At 42.8% G+C, this 13,192-nt stretch overlaps 1 protein-coding gene across 1 annotated transcript in view; it reads left to right on the top strand.

The window, feature by feature from the left end:
• The first annotated feature begins 4,229 nt into the window (after window positions 1–4,229).
• Window positions 4,230–13,192, top strand: part of LOC308109295 (myelin and lymphocyte protein-like) — a 13,781-nt gene continuing 4,818 nt past the window's right edge. The window contains exons 1-2 of the mRNA XM_080462775.1: window positions 4,230–4,457; window positions 9,378–9,545. Coding sequence (XP_080318901.1) covers window positions 4,368–4,457; window positions 9,378–9,545 — 258 coding nt within the window. The 5' untranslated portion in view covers window positions 4,230–4,367. The remainder of the gene's footprint in view (window positions 4,458–9,377; window positions 9,546–13,192) is intronic.

A 13,192-nucleotide genomic window follows, 5' to 3' on the forward strand; every position in this document is an offset into this window, starting at 1 on the left:
CTTGCAGAAAAACCTCTCCCACCCCAACTTTGGAGTGATATGCGTGGCGAGATTTCAGCAGATGACAAGCCTTGTTTTGCCATGTCAAAGATCACATCAGAGTGAGGTTCTAAAGGCATTTTAACGTGGGTAAAGGAAACCACAGGTAGAAGTCAGACATTTTGGCACTCTTTCCAGAAACACACCGTCCTCATAAGCGCTCTTGTTTTGAAAAGCGGCAACTTCCGGTCACACAATATGAAAAAACATCTGTGTTTTTGTTTCTATTCTCCAACGATTTTATTATTTATTTTGGGAAACAGAAACAGAAAATCAATCCGTTTTTAAAGTTTTGTTTTGTCCCTTCTTAATCCTGAAAAAGAAAAATGCATTGAATTTCAATTTAGATTTTTAGAATTGTTAACTGAAAATCAAATAACAACTCGTTTTTTTGTTGGGAGGGGCAAACGTAACAGGTAGGGATTGCCGTTGGCACCGTGACAGATTTTTAAACCGTCAAAAAATTGGCCACGGTGTGGATGAGAAACGTAGTAGCCCGTAACAATACGGGATGAACGTCACAAAACTTGGCAGCACCTAATTGGCCATAAAAAAACTTGGAGGCGGTCCGTAGTGGGACGGGAAGCTTACCAGTTGTTTCACGGTTGCTTCATGTTATATCACATCACGTCGCGCTTCGTCACGCTTCTCATGGCGTAGTTACGGTGTATGGTAGCCGCTTCATCACATTCACACGGCGGCGTTTGACGGTTTGTGGACCCGACGCATTGCGTTCTACTCTGGTCTGCCACGGCGCGCACGGTCTGGGAGGGAGTCGGACCCGGAGGAGAGTTTTATTCGAGTCTGAGCAATCAACGACAGAACACCTACTACAAGCTCTGCCACCTAAAAATAAATCCAGAGGTCTGTCTGCACCCAGCAAGTCTCAGGATACAATGATTTCCTTCACTTTTGGTGGCCCGGCGTCCATATTTCATTTGTAGAAAGCCTTGACAGAATGTGAAAAATGTGGCACGCCTTCCTCAGAATTCCCCAAAATCCCACGGCGCACTGCGTTTCGGGTAAACGGGGCTGCTGTGGCTGCCGTGAACATAGTGTAAACCTACCCCAAGATATTTGAATTCCCGGTGACGAGGTTGAGTCTCAGGACTCCTCTCTGACATGTCTGTGAAGCGTGGCCTCTCCCAGGTCTAGGTTTTCTGGACCAGAGGATAAGATTTCAGCCATGCGAAACCAGAGCCTGCACAGCGATTATGTGAGGTGTTTGTCTGACAGCTCATCTGCCCAACAGCCGCGGGCTGCCAGATGAGACGCTCTGGGTTTCCATGGATCTGTTGTTTACAGTGTGAGGCAGGAGAAGCTGCTCATTTATTAGCACATAAAAAAATGGATGCACATTAAGCATCAGGACAAATTCCAAGAGGACAGGCTACTAATGACTTTGGGAGCCAGAATGTCCTATTTGTCGTATATCATGTATTTACACGACACGGTTGAAGTCCTCTATACACGTCAGCCCTGAGTGGACAGAACCAGAGCCCAGTGGTAATCCATGCAGCCTGTCCAATACACTGTGGTTGTGTCATAAAATGGACCCAATCTGAGACACGTAAAAAAATACCCCAAATTCTGAGATGTAATTCTTCTAAAGATAGAAAAGCGAGGTTTTCCTTTCCTTCAGACCTCACCAGATCTGTCAAGGCATTGATGAAGCCACTTGGATTATGAGGTGGTGTCGCTATTTAAAAAAAATAAAAAGATAGAAAAGAGACGGTAAGAGAACTACAAATGGTACATTCTAAGGCATTCTGGACTACTAAATACTACATTGTGTAGGTTTCACTTCTTAACAGTAATATATTTTCTTTTCTCCTTGACATTTTTGCTGATGCGTCTAATATACTTTCTTGCTTTGTTAAAGAGTTTTCATTTCTTTTAAGGTAATGGCATATTTTCATTGGTGATGGTTTTCACTTGTACCTTTAACTGTACCTGACTCACCTCACTCCAAACTTCACTACATGTACTTTGTTATGCCCACTGGAGTTGACCCATTGCTTCTATCGGCACCCTAAACTGCACCTATAAACTTTGAACTCTGAAGTAGTTTCTATTATCCTCTTATTAGTTTTTAATTGAATATTAGATGCTTATTTGTTATCTGCAAACCTCCTGTAGCTCCGTCCCAAGGCCTCAGTATGTCACATTCACACATAAATCGGTGATGGAACAAGAACGATTGTCAATACTTAAATCAGCATTTTCACAGCAAAGAATATTTTATTCTTCAATGAAAAGCATGAATGATGTGCAGTTATCCAAACGTGTCAACATTTTGGAAATTAAAAATGATATCGATCATCGGTCCATAGAATTAGTCCCACCTGTGTGGATTCTGCAGATAGAATTCTCCAGTATTTTGGAGAAAATGTGTCCAAATTCCTCCCCTCTGCCCCAGCAGTTGAACACATCAGGATGAGTAAGAGAATGATGAGTCAATCAGAGGCCGCCTTTCAAAACGTATACACCACATGGTATCTGTAAGACATTTTATCTCCATATTCTGCATGTTACACAATTGTGGCTGAATATGGAAAACAGAACTCAGATGGTTAAGAGTTTCCACAATTATTTATTTATAAAAAAAAACATTCTCACCACAGGACACCGGTGTGCCCTCCCCAACTTAAGGTAGGAAAGAGGGAATTAAACTAAGTAAACACACAGTTTTGAATAAGAGAGGCAGACTTCCTCTATCCGGGTCTTCCCTGCGGCCCTTGACCCCTGACCACTTCGGCCAATCACAATGGATTCCTGTCCTCTGAAGCGGGTTCCAGTTTCTCAGGCTGCAGTGGGTCCTTGTTTACATACCAACACCTATTGTCTCTGAGTATCACTGTGCTCACAAAGTGATGACAAAACTCACAGAAGAATGCAAAGTTGTTGGCTCTGTAACATTGAGCCTGAAATGGCAGACGACATCAAGTTGAAATACTTTGACATATCTATTGACCAATCACATTGCTCGTTACTGGGTGGAATACAAATCGGAAGTCAGTTGCGAATTGTGTAGTCGAGCCGAGAATTTGCTATAATTTGACGACAAATGATGAATTTAGGCAAAATTAGTCGGTGACAAGTAGTGATGGCCATTAAACACATATTTTAGAGGCTTTGAGCAACACGTCTGATACTTTTTTGGCCGTCTTTTCCGAAATGACGGCTGGACGGCTCGCTGCCTAAAACCATGCTGCCAGTAAAATATCATTGATGGCATCACAGTGGAAGAGTGAGAAGATGCTGAAGGTTGCAGAAAACATGCAACTGAGGAACCTCGTAAGGAGGCAGAGCTTTTATACTGGTTGATCTCTTATCCAGAACATAACCTCCTCCAGAGTATGGCGCTTTGGGGCTGCTCATGCAGTTGAAAAGTGGTATAGAAGTGAAGTCCATTTACCATTTACCATTTACCATTTACCATTTACCAAAGCAGGTTAGCTGTTCTGCATAAGTTTCCATGGTGATTTACCCCAGTAAGAAATGAACCAGCATTATGGAAAACCCTGGCTTAATCCCTGAAGTTACTATAGTAGAGGCCTCTGATGACCTGAACAGTATCTGGATTTAAACCGTATTCCTACATTCGACCTTTCCTCAGACATACAGAGACTTCCCCTGATTCTCTGATTATATCATAAAATAGTGAGATAGTTCCACATTTGCTTTACAGATTAGTGAGCTTGTGTGAAGCTTCACCCCTGAGAGTTTCTGCCTCATTGACCTGTTAATGTACTGGAACCGAGTTTAGCTCTTCGATCCAAGACACTCCTCCAGCTCGGACTGCTTGTTTTCTCAACCCTCTTCCTGCTCCAGACATTCAGGTGCCATGAAAGTCAAAATGACTTCAGGTTTGTCATGAACTGTTGAAATTTGAATTCTTGATAGACTGTCTTCATTCTTTTGTGAATCAGAAAAGTGCTTTATACGACATTTTATCTTACACAAAGACAATGATCCAGAGAAAGAAGCTATCGTATGTCGACCACTGAAACAGAGAAGTTGAACTGCTTCGTCACACTCTGTTTATTGCTGTTGCTTCTCTGAACTGAAGCCGTGTTGTTGCTGTTGCATCTGCCTGTTTGTTATTGTTGTTGTCGTTGTTGTTGATGGCAGCAGGTTGTCATGGCAGTAAGAGTCACCTGTCTGTAAAGGTCCGTCACAGCTGTGCTGCAGCTCAGAGGGACCACGGCAGCCTGTCCGCTGGGTGCTGCCGCGCTCCGCCGATGGGGATTCAGGTTTTTCCGGTCGGCTCCTCCTGGTTTAAAGAGCAGCAGGACTGAGAGCGCTTCAGTCTCATCAGCAGCAGCATGGCCTCCAACACTGCCACCATGGGGAACCTTCCCAGTGGGATTGGAATATGTACCACCATCCCTGATATCCTCTACGTGCCAGAACTGGTAAGAAACCACATTTCCGTCTGATCTCTGTCCCTTCTGCTGTGTTAGTTCCTACGCAGAAGAAAACTCCCTTTCAGACCAAAATGTGTTCACACAGAGAGCTTTAATAGCAACTGCAGAAGTTATTTGCACAATAGAATTGAAAATGCAACAAATGTAAATACATCGTTTGTGTTTCCTGAAACAAATTACACACACAGAAATGTGACTTTGCTTTGTTTTTGTTTGAAAGTTTGAAGGGAAAGCCTTTTCAGAGGTTTTCTTCTGGTTCGAGGTCAGAATGAGATAAGACGCTTTTCTACAGCGGCGTCCAACATATGGCCACTTGACCACAACCACTAATCAAAGAGGTCAAACCTGGACCTCCTGACGTGTAAACATGGCAGTGAAGACATCGCCTGTAATTTATCAATGAAAGAAACCATAATACTCACACTTGATGTCAGGTTGTACACAGTATTTTTTATGCGGTGCATTTAAAGTGAACATTATAACATCTGTCTTTCTATAAAACCAAATTTAATCTTTTGAATTGCTGTTATTCATAATTCCTATTTTCCCTGGTGTGGCTCTGTTAAGATTGTCTCTGTGACTGAAAATTAAACGAGTTTGATTTCATTTGGAAGGTTCTTGCTCTTATAAGTTAGTGAGAGTGGGGCATCAAGTGAGGCTTTAAGTCCTCAAGTCTTTGAGGGTTCAGATAAACTAATCAGGGAACCAATTTACTAAAATAAGCAAGAGACTGAACTAAACTAAACAAAAGTAACACAGAGGTACAGGTAAACAAGCAGAACTCTCTTCCAAAGTGACATTAATACAAAATAATTAATAAGATTCATCCCCAACATATCTCAAGTGGTTCAGCTCCGTGTATCATGAGGAACAGGAGCACATTCAGCTCAAGTCAGAAAAAGTCTGGAGGGTCCACGGTCCAGACTAACAGTGAGATGAATGTGTGAGCTCAGACTGGTTCAGATGCTCTCGTGACTGTATGTACAGTATGCAGAGCATATCTGATTGTATTTTCTCTGATCTCCATCAGACTGGTTCTCTGTAACAGTCTGAGAAACTTTCAGACATCAGTGAGTTATGGAATGATGAGGGCATGTTAACATGAATACACACACACACACACACACACACACACACACACACACACACACACACACACACACACACACACACACACACACACACACACACACACACACACAACCAGCGTGGCAGCAGGTGCAGGAGGGCGGAGCTCCATGAATAATGCAGTCTGTCAGTCATTAGAAGTGTTGGTGAACAAAGCGGTGAAGTGCAGCTTGGCGCTGCAGACCCACCCCCTAATACCGAGGAGACCAACATGTAACATACACTGAGCTGAACAAGTCCCACCTTTCATTGGGATGGCTCATGCTGAAGAACCAAACCTCGATGTAGGGTGTACGTTATGAGCAAAAGAAATATAACAATGCATTGGTTTTATATAGCGCTTAAAGATGCTTTAGATTGCATTATTCATTCACTTCATACTCAATGATGGTAAACTATGTAGGTAGCCACAGCTGCCCTGGGGCAGACTGACAGAGGCAAGGCTACCTCCGACCACCACCAACCAGTCACTCTCACAGGCAGTTCAGGGTTCAGTGTGCTGCCCAAGGACACTCCTGAATAGGCATAGGCAGAGATGGGAATCGAACCTGCAACCTTCCAATTGGGAGATGACCGCTCTACCAACCAAGCCATGCCACCTCTTGATTAAAAAAAATATCTTGATTATAATTATTATTTTTTTCCCGTAGCAATAGTCTGACAATCGATTAATTTCTTAAGTGTGAAAATTGTTCTTCCTTATCAGGACATGGATGTACACAAAGTTTAAGAACAGCGGCTCTTATTTATGTTCTTAAAACATGTTCATTCAAGAGATTCACAGTTAAACTCCAATGTAGAGACATTAAATGGTGAAACATTCGGGTTCTCTCCTCTGAGGTAAGTTGTACTGTAGGCAAGTGGGCAGCAAAATAGGGGCCCATTATCGTTTCTTAATATTGTTATCAGATTGCTCCATACACGTTCTGCACGGTAACAGATTTCCGGCATTGTTGCAAATAACTTTATCAACCTTAATTTCAAACAAGTAAAATGGTAAAATGGTAAATGGACTTTACTCATATAGTACCTTTCAACTGTATCAGCAGTCCCAAAGTGCTTTACATCATTAATCACATTCGTCCATTCACACACACATTCACACACCAGTGAAGGCTGCAGACATGCAAGGCGCCACGTATCATTGCATGCCGGAGGTTCACTTTGTGTGTTGTGCTGAGTAACATTAGTAAAACACTGCTGGCTTGTGAGACAAAAACTGTCATTGTGGAACGCTATGAAGAGGAAGGTTGACAGCGAGGGTAAGGCGAACAAAGAGGAACGGAAAGAGAAGTATGCTTTCATTCAACCTGATTTCACAAATGTCAAAACAGTATGTCTTTATCTCCGTCAAAGCTATAGCTGTTTGTAAAGAGTACAATATCAGACCACGAGACCGGGCCTGGCACCTTCAAAGTGGACTGTCCTTTCCAGACAGGCATGTAAACACAAACCTGAAGCACATACAACAGGTTATGAGCACAGCAGCAAGGTCCTGGTATGCGGGTCCTGAGTGCTTGCACGGAACAACAGGCCAATCACTGACAGAGAGATTTTCAAACAAGTAATGGTAGCAGTTTTGAAGGAGCCGGCAACGGCCCAGTCAATAGATGGTATCATTGCCTTTGTGAAGCAGCTGCTTCTTTCTGCAAAGTCAGCTTCGTGTCGGACAGACGCTGTCAGATGCTGTGCAGGAAGCAAGTGGTCTGAGTCAGGCCAATTGCTTTTTTCTGGCCATTGATGAGCGGGTTGACAGCGCAGGTGTAAGCCAGCTGTGTGGCTGTTTGAAATGTTTTGATCAGAATCAGAAATGCTTTATCAATCCCTGGAACACAGAGTGAATAGGATAGAAGTTGATGTAAGAGAATCAATATTATAGAATAAAGTTACATAGGTAAAATCAAGTAAATGTCATTGTATATATGGTTAAATTCAGCAGTGATGGTGTAACATAGCAGAGTGAGATTAACATGGGAAAGAGTTCAGGGACTAGCTGCTTTCTCTAATTCCAATAGAGGTCAAAAACCACGGCAGACATATTTAAAGAGCAGGAGGACTGGTTCAGGCTACTGAACAGATTGCAGGTTGCATTGCGTCATTCAACAGAGTCCTCTGGGCCAGGTGAAGCGATGAGCTAAAGGAGATTACAGATAAACTGATACGTGTCATTAGGATTGTCAGGGGTACATCAAGCACTGCACTATCTTTTCAGGCAACTTGTGGCTGAATCAGAGAACCTGCTGCTCCTCAACGACATGGACTGGTTCAGCAAAGGCAAAGCACTGGAGTGCTACAGTGGTTAAAACCTTCCTGAGATTAAGCAAGATGGTTGAGAGGCTGGAATTGTTCATAAGGAAACTGGAGTTGTTCAAGTCAGACAACACTAAAACAGGCACAGGGATAAGTGACAGAGCTCATGGTGGATTTCATCAAGCAGCTCTGGGACAACTGCACGTCCTGGTTTGAGGACTACGCTGTCTCAAAGGATGTCATTGCTTTTGTATGTGACCCGTTCCCTGTCCAAGTGCAGATTTCTCTTTCCTGGTGAAAGAATCCATCCCCTTGTTAGATGAGGCCTGATTTGAGCTGGAGCTATTTTCCAAACAACCTCCCAAATCAGTGATGCACTCTGAAGTGTGCAGTCTGTGTCAAAGGAGTACAGCTCGATCAAGAAACTCCTATTTTATGTGCTGACATTGTCCCTTCCACCTACACCAGGGGTGTCCAAACTCGGTCCTGGAGGGCCTGTGTCCTGCAGGGTTTAGCCCTCTCCCAGTTGTCCCACACCTGATTGCAATGAAGGGCTCGTTATTGGGCTTTTTCACAACTTTAGTGATGACATCATCATTAGATTCAGGTATGCCGAAGCAGAGAGAAAACTAAAACATCCAGGACACCCCTGACCTACACCTATAAGGTGTCATAAAGACATATGAGAGGAATCAGCTGATGCACAGAAACATGGAGAAGTGCTTGCAGATTAAAGTGACATCTATATCACCAGAAATCATGCCTGAAGGGAGATGCCACCTTTTCTGTTAAGTGAGTGTGTCTGTCATGTATTCAATAACAAAACTATATTTTTAGTGTAGTTGCTTAATTTGATAAAAAAAAAAAAAAATTTTTTTAATAAATTCTGCATTTTCAGGAGAGGATGCCTACGTACATGTCCCAGTTTGCATATTTCTATATCTATTTTTGTGTTATGTAATTTATTTGCCATGAATTATTGCTGTCCTGCATGTAAAGCTTGCTGTAACTGTTCTGAAATGTCAGAAGACACTGGGTGGCAGGCGGATGAAGGAGCAACACACCATGTTGCTTTATGTGGTGCTCGCTGAATAAAGAGTTGGTAATTGAGAAACGTGTGTCGACATCTCTGTGTCCGGACCTGCAGGTTACCAATAACTGCTCTACATGCAGTTCCACCAAATCAATGGAAACAACAGTCAACATTTGACCTAACAGGATATAATTCTGAATAATGGAGACTCAAAATAACGATTGATTAAAAGTATTAATAGGTTTTTTTCTTTTGCCTGTAATGAATTAATCAACCAAAACGTTTTTATCTCGGAAAAATCTTTGTCAGTGCGTGATTGTCAGATTCTTTCTGTAAGATTTTGAATTGACGCCCAGATAAAACAACAGTATATAATGTGTGTCCCTTTGGTCGACTCGGCATTATGAACATATATCTGTAGTAGCTCCTCTACAGTTTGATAAATGAAATGAAAGGTTTTGTGACAGGCGTCCTCTCAGAAGTGTCTTTCGCTGCAGATCTTTGGCGGTCTGGTCTGGATCCTGGTCGCGTGCACACTGGTGGTCCCTCCAAACCCTCAGGGCTGGGTCATGTTCGTATCAGTGTTCTGCTTCATCATGACGTTTATATGGCTGGTGGTTTTTGCCTGTGGAGGACACCACAACAAGGGTGGCTGGGCAGCAGCGGTAAGTCCACCACACATTTCATCAAAGATTTTTACTCAAATTTCATTGTGTGCCTGCCAGTTTGTACAAGAGAAACACGCTGCCAGTCCTCGAGAAAGAAATGTCTGTCTCCATCCATCTTCTATACTACTCATCCTTTTCAGAGTTGCAAGGCACTGGAGCCAATCCAAGTCCACTGTGAGCAGGGGCAGGATGCAGCTGGACACCAGTCCATCACACAGAGAGACAGACAACCTCACATTCACTATCAGAAATTGACATTTACTCATTAACCTCAAATGCATGTTTTTGGACTGTGGGGGAAGGAAACCCAAACACACGAGGAGAACTTCACAGAAAGGCAACAGCTGGTATTTGAACCCAGACCGTCTTGCTGCGAGGCAAGAGCACTAACCACTGTGCCACCATGCACCCTATCCTGAATCCCCATTTATTTGTTACGTCCGTCAACAACGTAATAAAATCATCTGTGTATATTAGTATGTCTGTTAGGAAGATTACGGCTAAACTACTGCAGGGATTTTGTCAACATTTTCACCACAGATATATATTAGGCCATGGAAGATTCCGTTACATTTTGGAGGTGATGCAGAAATTACTTTTTTTTTCTCAGTCCAGGTCACCCTTTGGGAGACGTCAGAAATCTCTGATTGCTCTTGTTCATTAAAGTTTTCTTGCTCTCTTTCACTTTGTGTTTTAGTTTCAGAAATTCAAACCAATTATTAAATGAGTGGTCCAGAGACCTTTGGCATTGTTGGGATTTATGGTTGGTTAATTGCATTAAAAAACTGTAAGTAATAGATTACTGAAAATAATATATCACTGGAAGTAATTTATGAAAATGTTTATTAATGGAGGTAAATGGTCATTTACTCATCAACAACTCCTAAAGTAATTGAGAAATTACTTAAATGTTAATAAATAATAAAAATTTTTTGATGAAACATTTACAATTTGAATCAATTCGCTATTTATCTATTTATCTATATAATGAAAAAGGGGCACCACCAGATAAACTGAAAATAGCTAATACCAAAATAACAGTCTCATTTGGAAAAGTGTTTATTTGTTAGTTAATATCTCTGTGTAAAAATATAACAATCTTAAATAAAAGGGAAATTGTGAGATCCGAGCAGAGACTGTTACAAACCAGTGAATTGTCAACAATAAATACACAATAATCACAATGAATCGTTCAATTCAGCTAACAGGCGTTTATTAACAAAAATGTACTAATCCATAAATAATTCTGAAATCATCTCATAAATCAACACATTCAAGTAGCAAACGACATCTAACACGGAGATCTAATCTATCAAACAGCAAACACTATGTACAAAGAGTGTGCGTGCGTGCGTGCGTGCGTGCGTGCGTGCGTGCGTGCGTGCGTGCGTGCGTGCGTGCGTGCGTGCGTGCGATGACCTCGAACGTCCACCGGATGATGGATGAGTTGGGATCCTCATCCAAGATGGCAATTCTGATGTGGTTTCAAAGAGCCACAATGGCGGCCCGGTTGCACTCAGTGGAAAGCAGAATTACCGTGGCGATAGGGAGACGCTTTCCGAGGTCACGTGACGACTGGACGACGCTGTCAGTCCGGTTCTGAGTTCTAACTGGATGTCAGAACATGCAGCCAGAACCCTGGTGATTGTGCAGATGTGGTTTAGCGGCTACATGTGGCTATGTGTGTGAGCTTATCTAATCATGATCAGATAACGGCACGAGCGCTGGTGATGCGCACGCGGACGAGGTTAGTGAAAGACGGAGAGAAATGAAGGACAGGGAGTTCTGGCGAGGTTCGGTTCTGAACCCTGGGTCCCCCACACAGAGATAGAAGTAGCTTCTGGAAGCTCACTTGGTTCTCTGGTTTCTGTGGTGGGGACCTGAGTTCGTACTGCGATGGTGCACCTGAACGTCGTCGTTCATGCGCGTACACATACAGATGGGCTGCAGCTTCGTGCAGAGCCGGCACCAGTCCTTACCAGTTGCACATCTTCAGGGTGCACTTCAGGTTAATCCAACAGTTGCTGTCCAGACAAAGCTCTCTTACTGTGTTGTTCAGCACCGTTCGTGGGGCTGCGCGGTTCTCTGAGGCCGCGGTAACTTGTCTGTTATGACCGGGTCAGAATTCAGCTCCCTGAATTCGGCTTGGGCCTCGTCCGGGTGCAGGATCGGGGGGAAAGCGACTGTGCAGCTGGAGGAGAGGGGCGCAGCTGCGGTGCGCTCCGGAGATCCAGTTGAAGAAGCAGAAATAAAAAGTATGTTTCCACAGTATTTTCAAGCTCGTCCAGCGAGCTGGAAAGGTTCCGGGCCCGGTCTGCGTGAGTTAACACTCGTCTTCTTGTGTCCCCGTACGAAGTCCTGCGTCTTGCTCGACGCAAATCCGTCTTGGAGATGAGTGTTTTCGCAGTAACCTCGTAGGTGTAGTTCAGCACGCATGCCTGATTCAGCTTGAAACGCCAAAGAGTCTTTCACCGTATCTGAATGGGTCAGTACAGTAGACCATGAGAAACAAAATTCTCTGCTCTGATGAGGAAAAGATTAAACTCTTTGGAGTGAATGCCAGGCGTCACGTTTGGAGGAAACCAGGCACCGCTCATCAGCAGGCCAATACCATCCCTACCAAGCATGGTGGTGGCAGCATCATGCGCTGGGGATGTTTTTCAAGGGCAAGAACTGGAAGACTCGGCTGTAATTGCTGCCAAAGTATTGAGCAAAACTATAATACGAGACACTTTATTATAATTATTATTAACACTAGCAATACCATGATTTTTCAGACTTCCTCTAATTTCCAGCTCTAAGTCAAATGACTCTATTTACAAATGAAAGGACATTACCTGAGGATCAGCAGGGGAGTGAAAATGAGAATCTGACTTGCGCATTGGAATTTTTCCCACCTTGGATGTTTTGGAGTGTTTGGGGACGGGCAAAGCTCAGAGCTTCTTTTAGCACACTCAATAAATCTCAGCAATAAATTGTAGAATATTTGCGTGTGTGATAACCTATAATGTGTCCCAGGAATAACTACAGTCTGAGGTCTAAAGACTTGTTTTTACACACAGTTCCGACCATCCATTATAAACTGGGCAAAAAAGCCTTTATGTATTCTGCTCCATGTTTATGGAATGCTGTACAGAAAAAAAATTAAAAACTCACAGTTTGTCATGCTGGGCGAGTTTAGGGCCGTTTTACAGCACATGTAAACACAAACCTAACCTTGTTCTTGTTTTAGCTAACTTATATTTAAGTATTTGGTGGCTTTTATAGTTTTGTCTTTCTCTGCGACTGTACTTTTTATTGTTTCCATCTATTTGTCTTTTGTGCTATTTATTTGTTTTAAGAATATTTTTGTATTTAGAATTAATATAAGACACAGCAAACTTTTTTATGTACTAAAAGAGGTGCGTAAGCTCAATGTGGTTCTCCTGATTTCAATAAATATACATGTACACATGTGCATTTCAATACCTGGCTCCCCCTCCTGTGGTGCACCAGTATTAGCCTTGTTTACATAACAAACAGCTGAGGGTGAGGTGTTAGCTGAAAGTCTGTGAGTCAATTGACTGTTCTTTGGTATCTAGAGGAAGAAAAGTCATATGACTTCTCCATGGTATCGCATGTGTTAAAACTATTTACATTGTGCA

The sequence above is a fragment of the Lipophrys pholis genome (genome assembly GCF_963383615.2).
Source record: "Lipophrys pholis genome assembly, chromosome: 5".
Lineage (NCBI taxonomy): Eukaryota > Metazoa > Chordata > Actinopteri > Blenniiformes > Blenniidae > Lipophrys > Lipophrys pholis.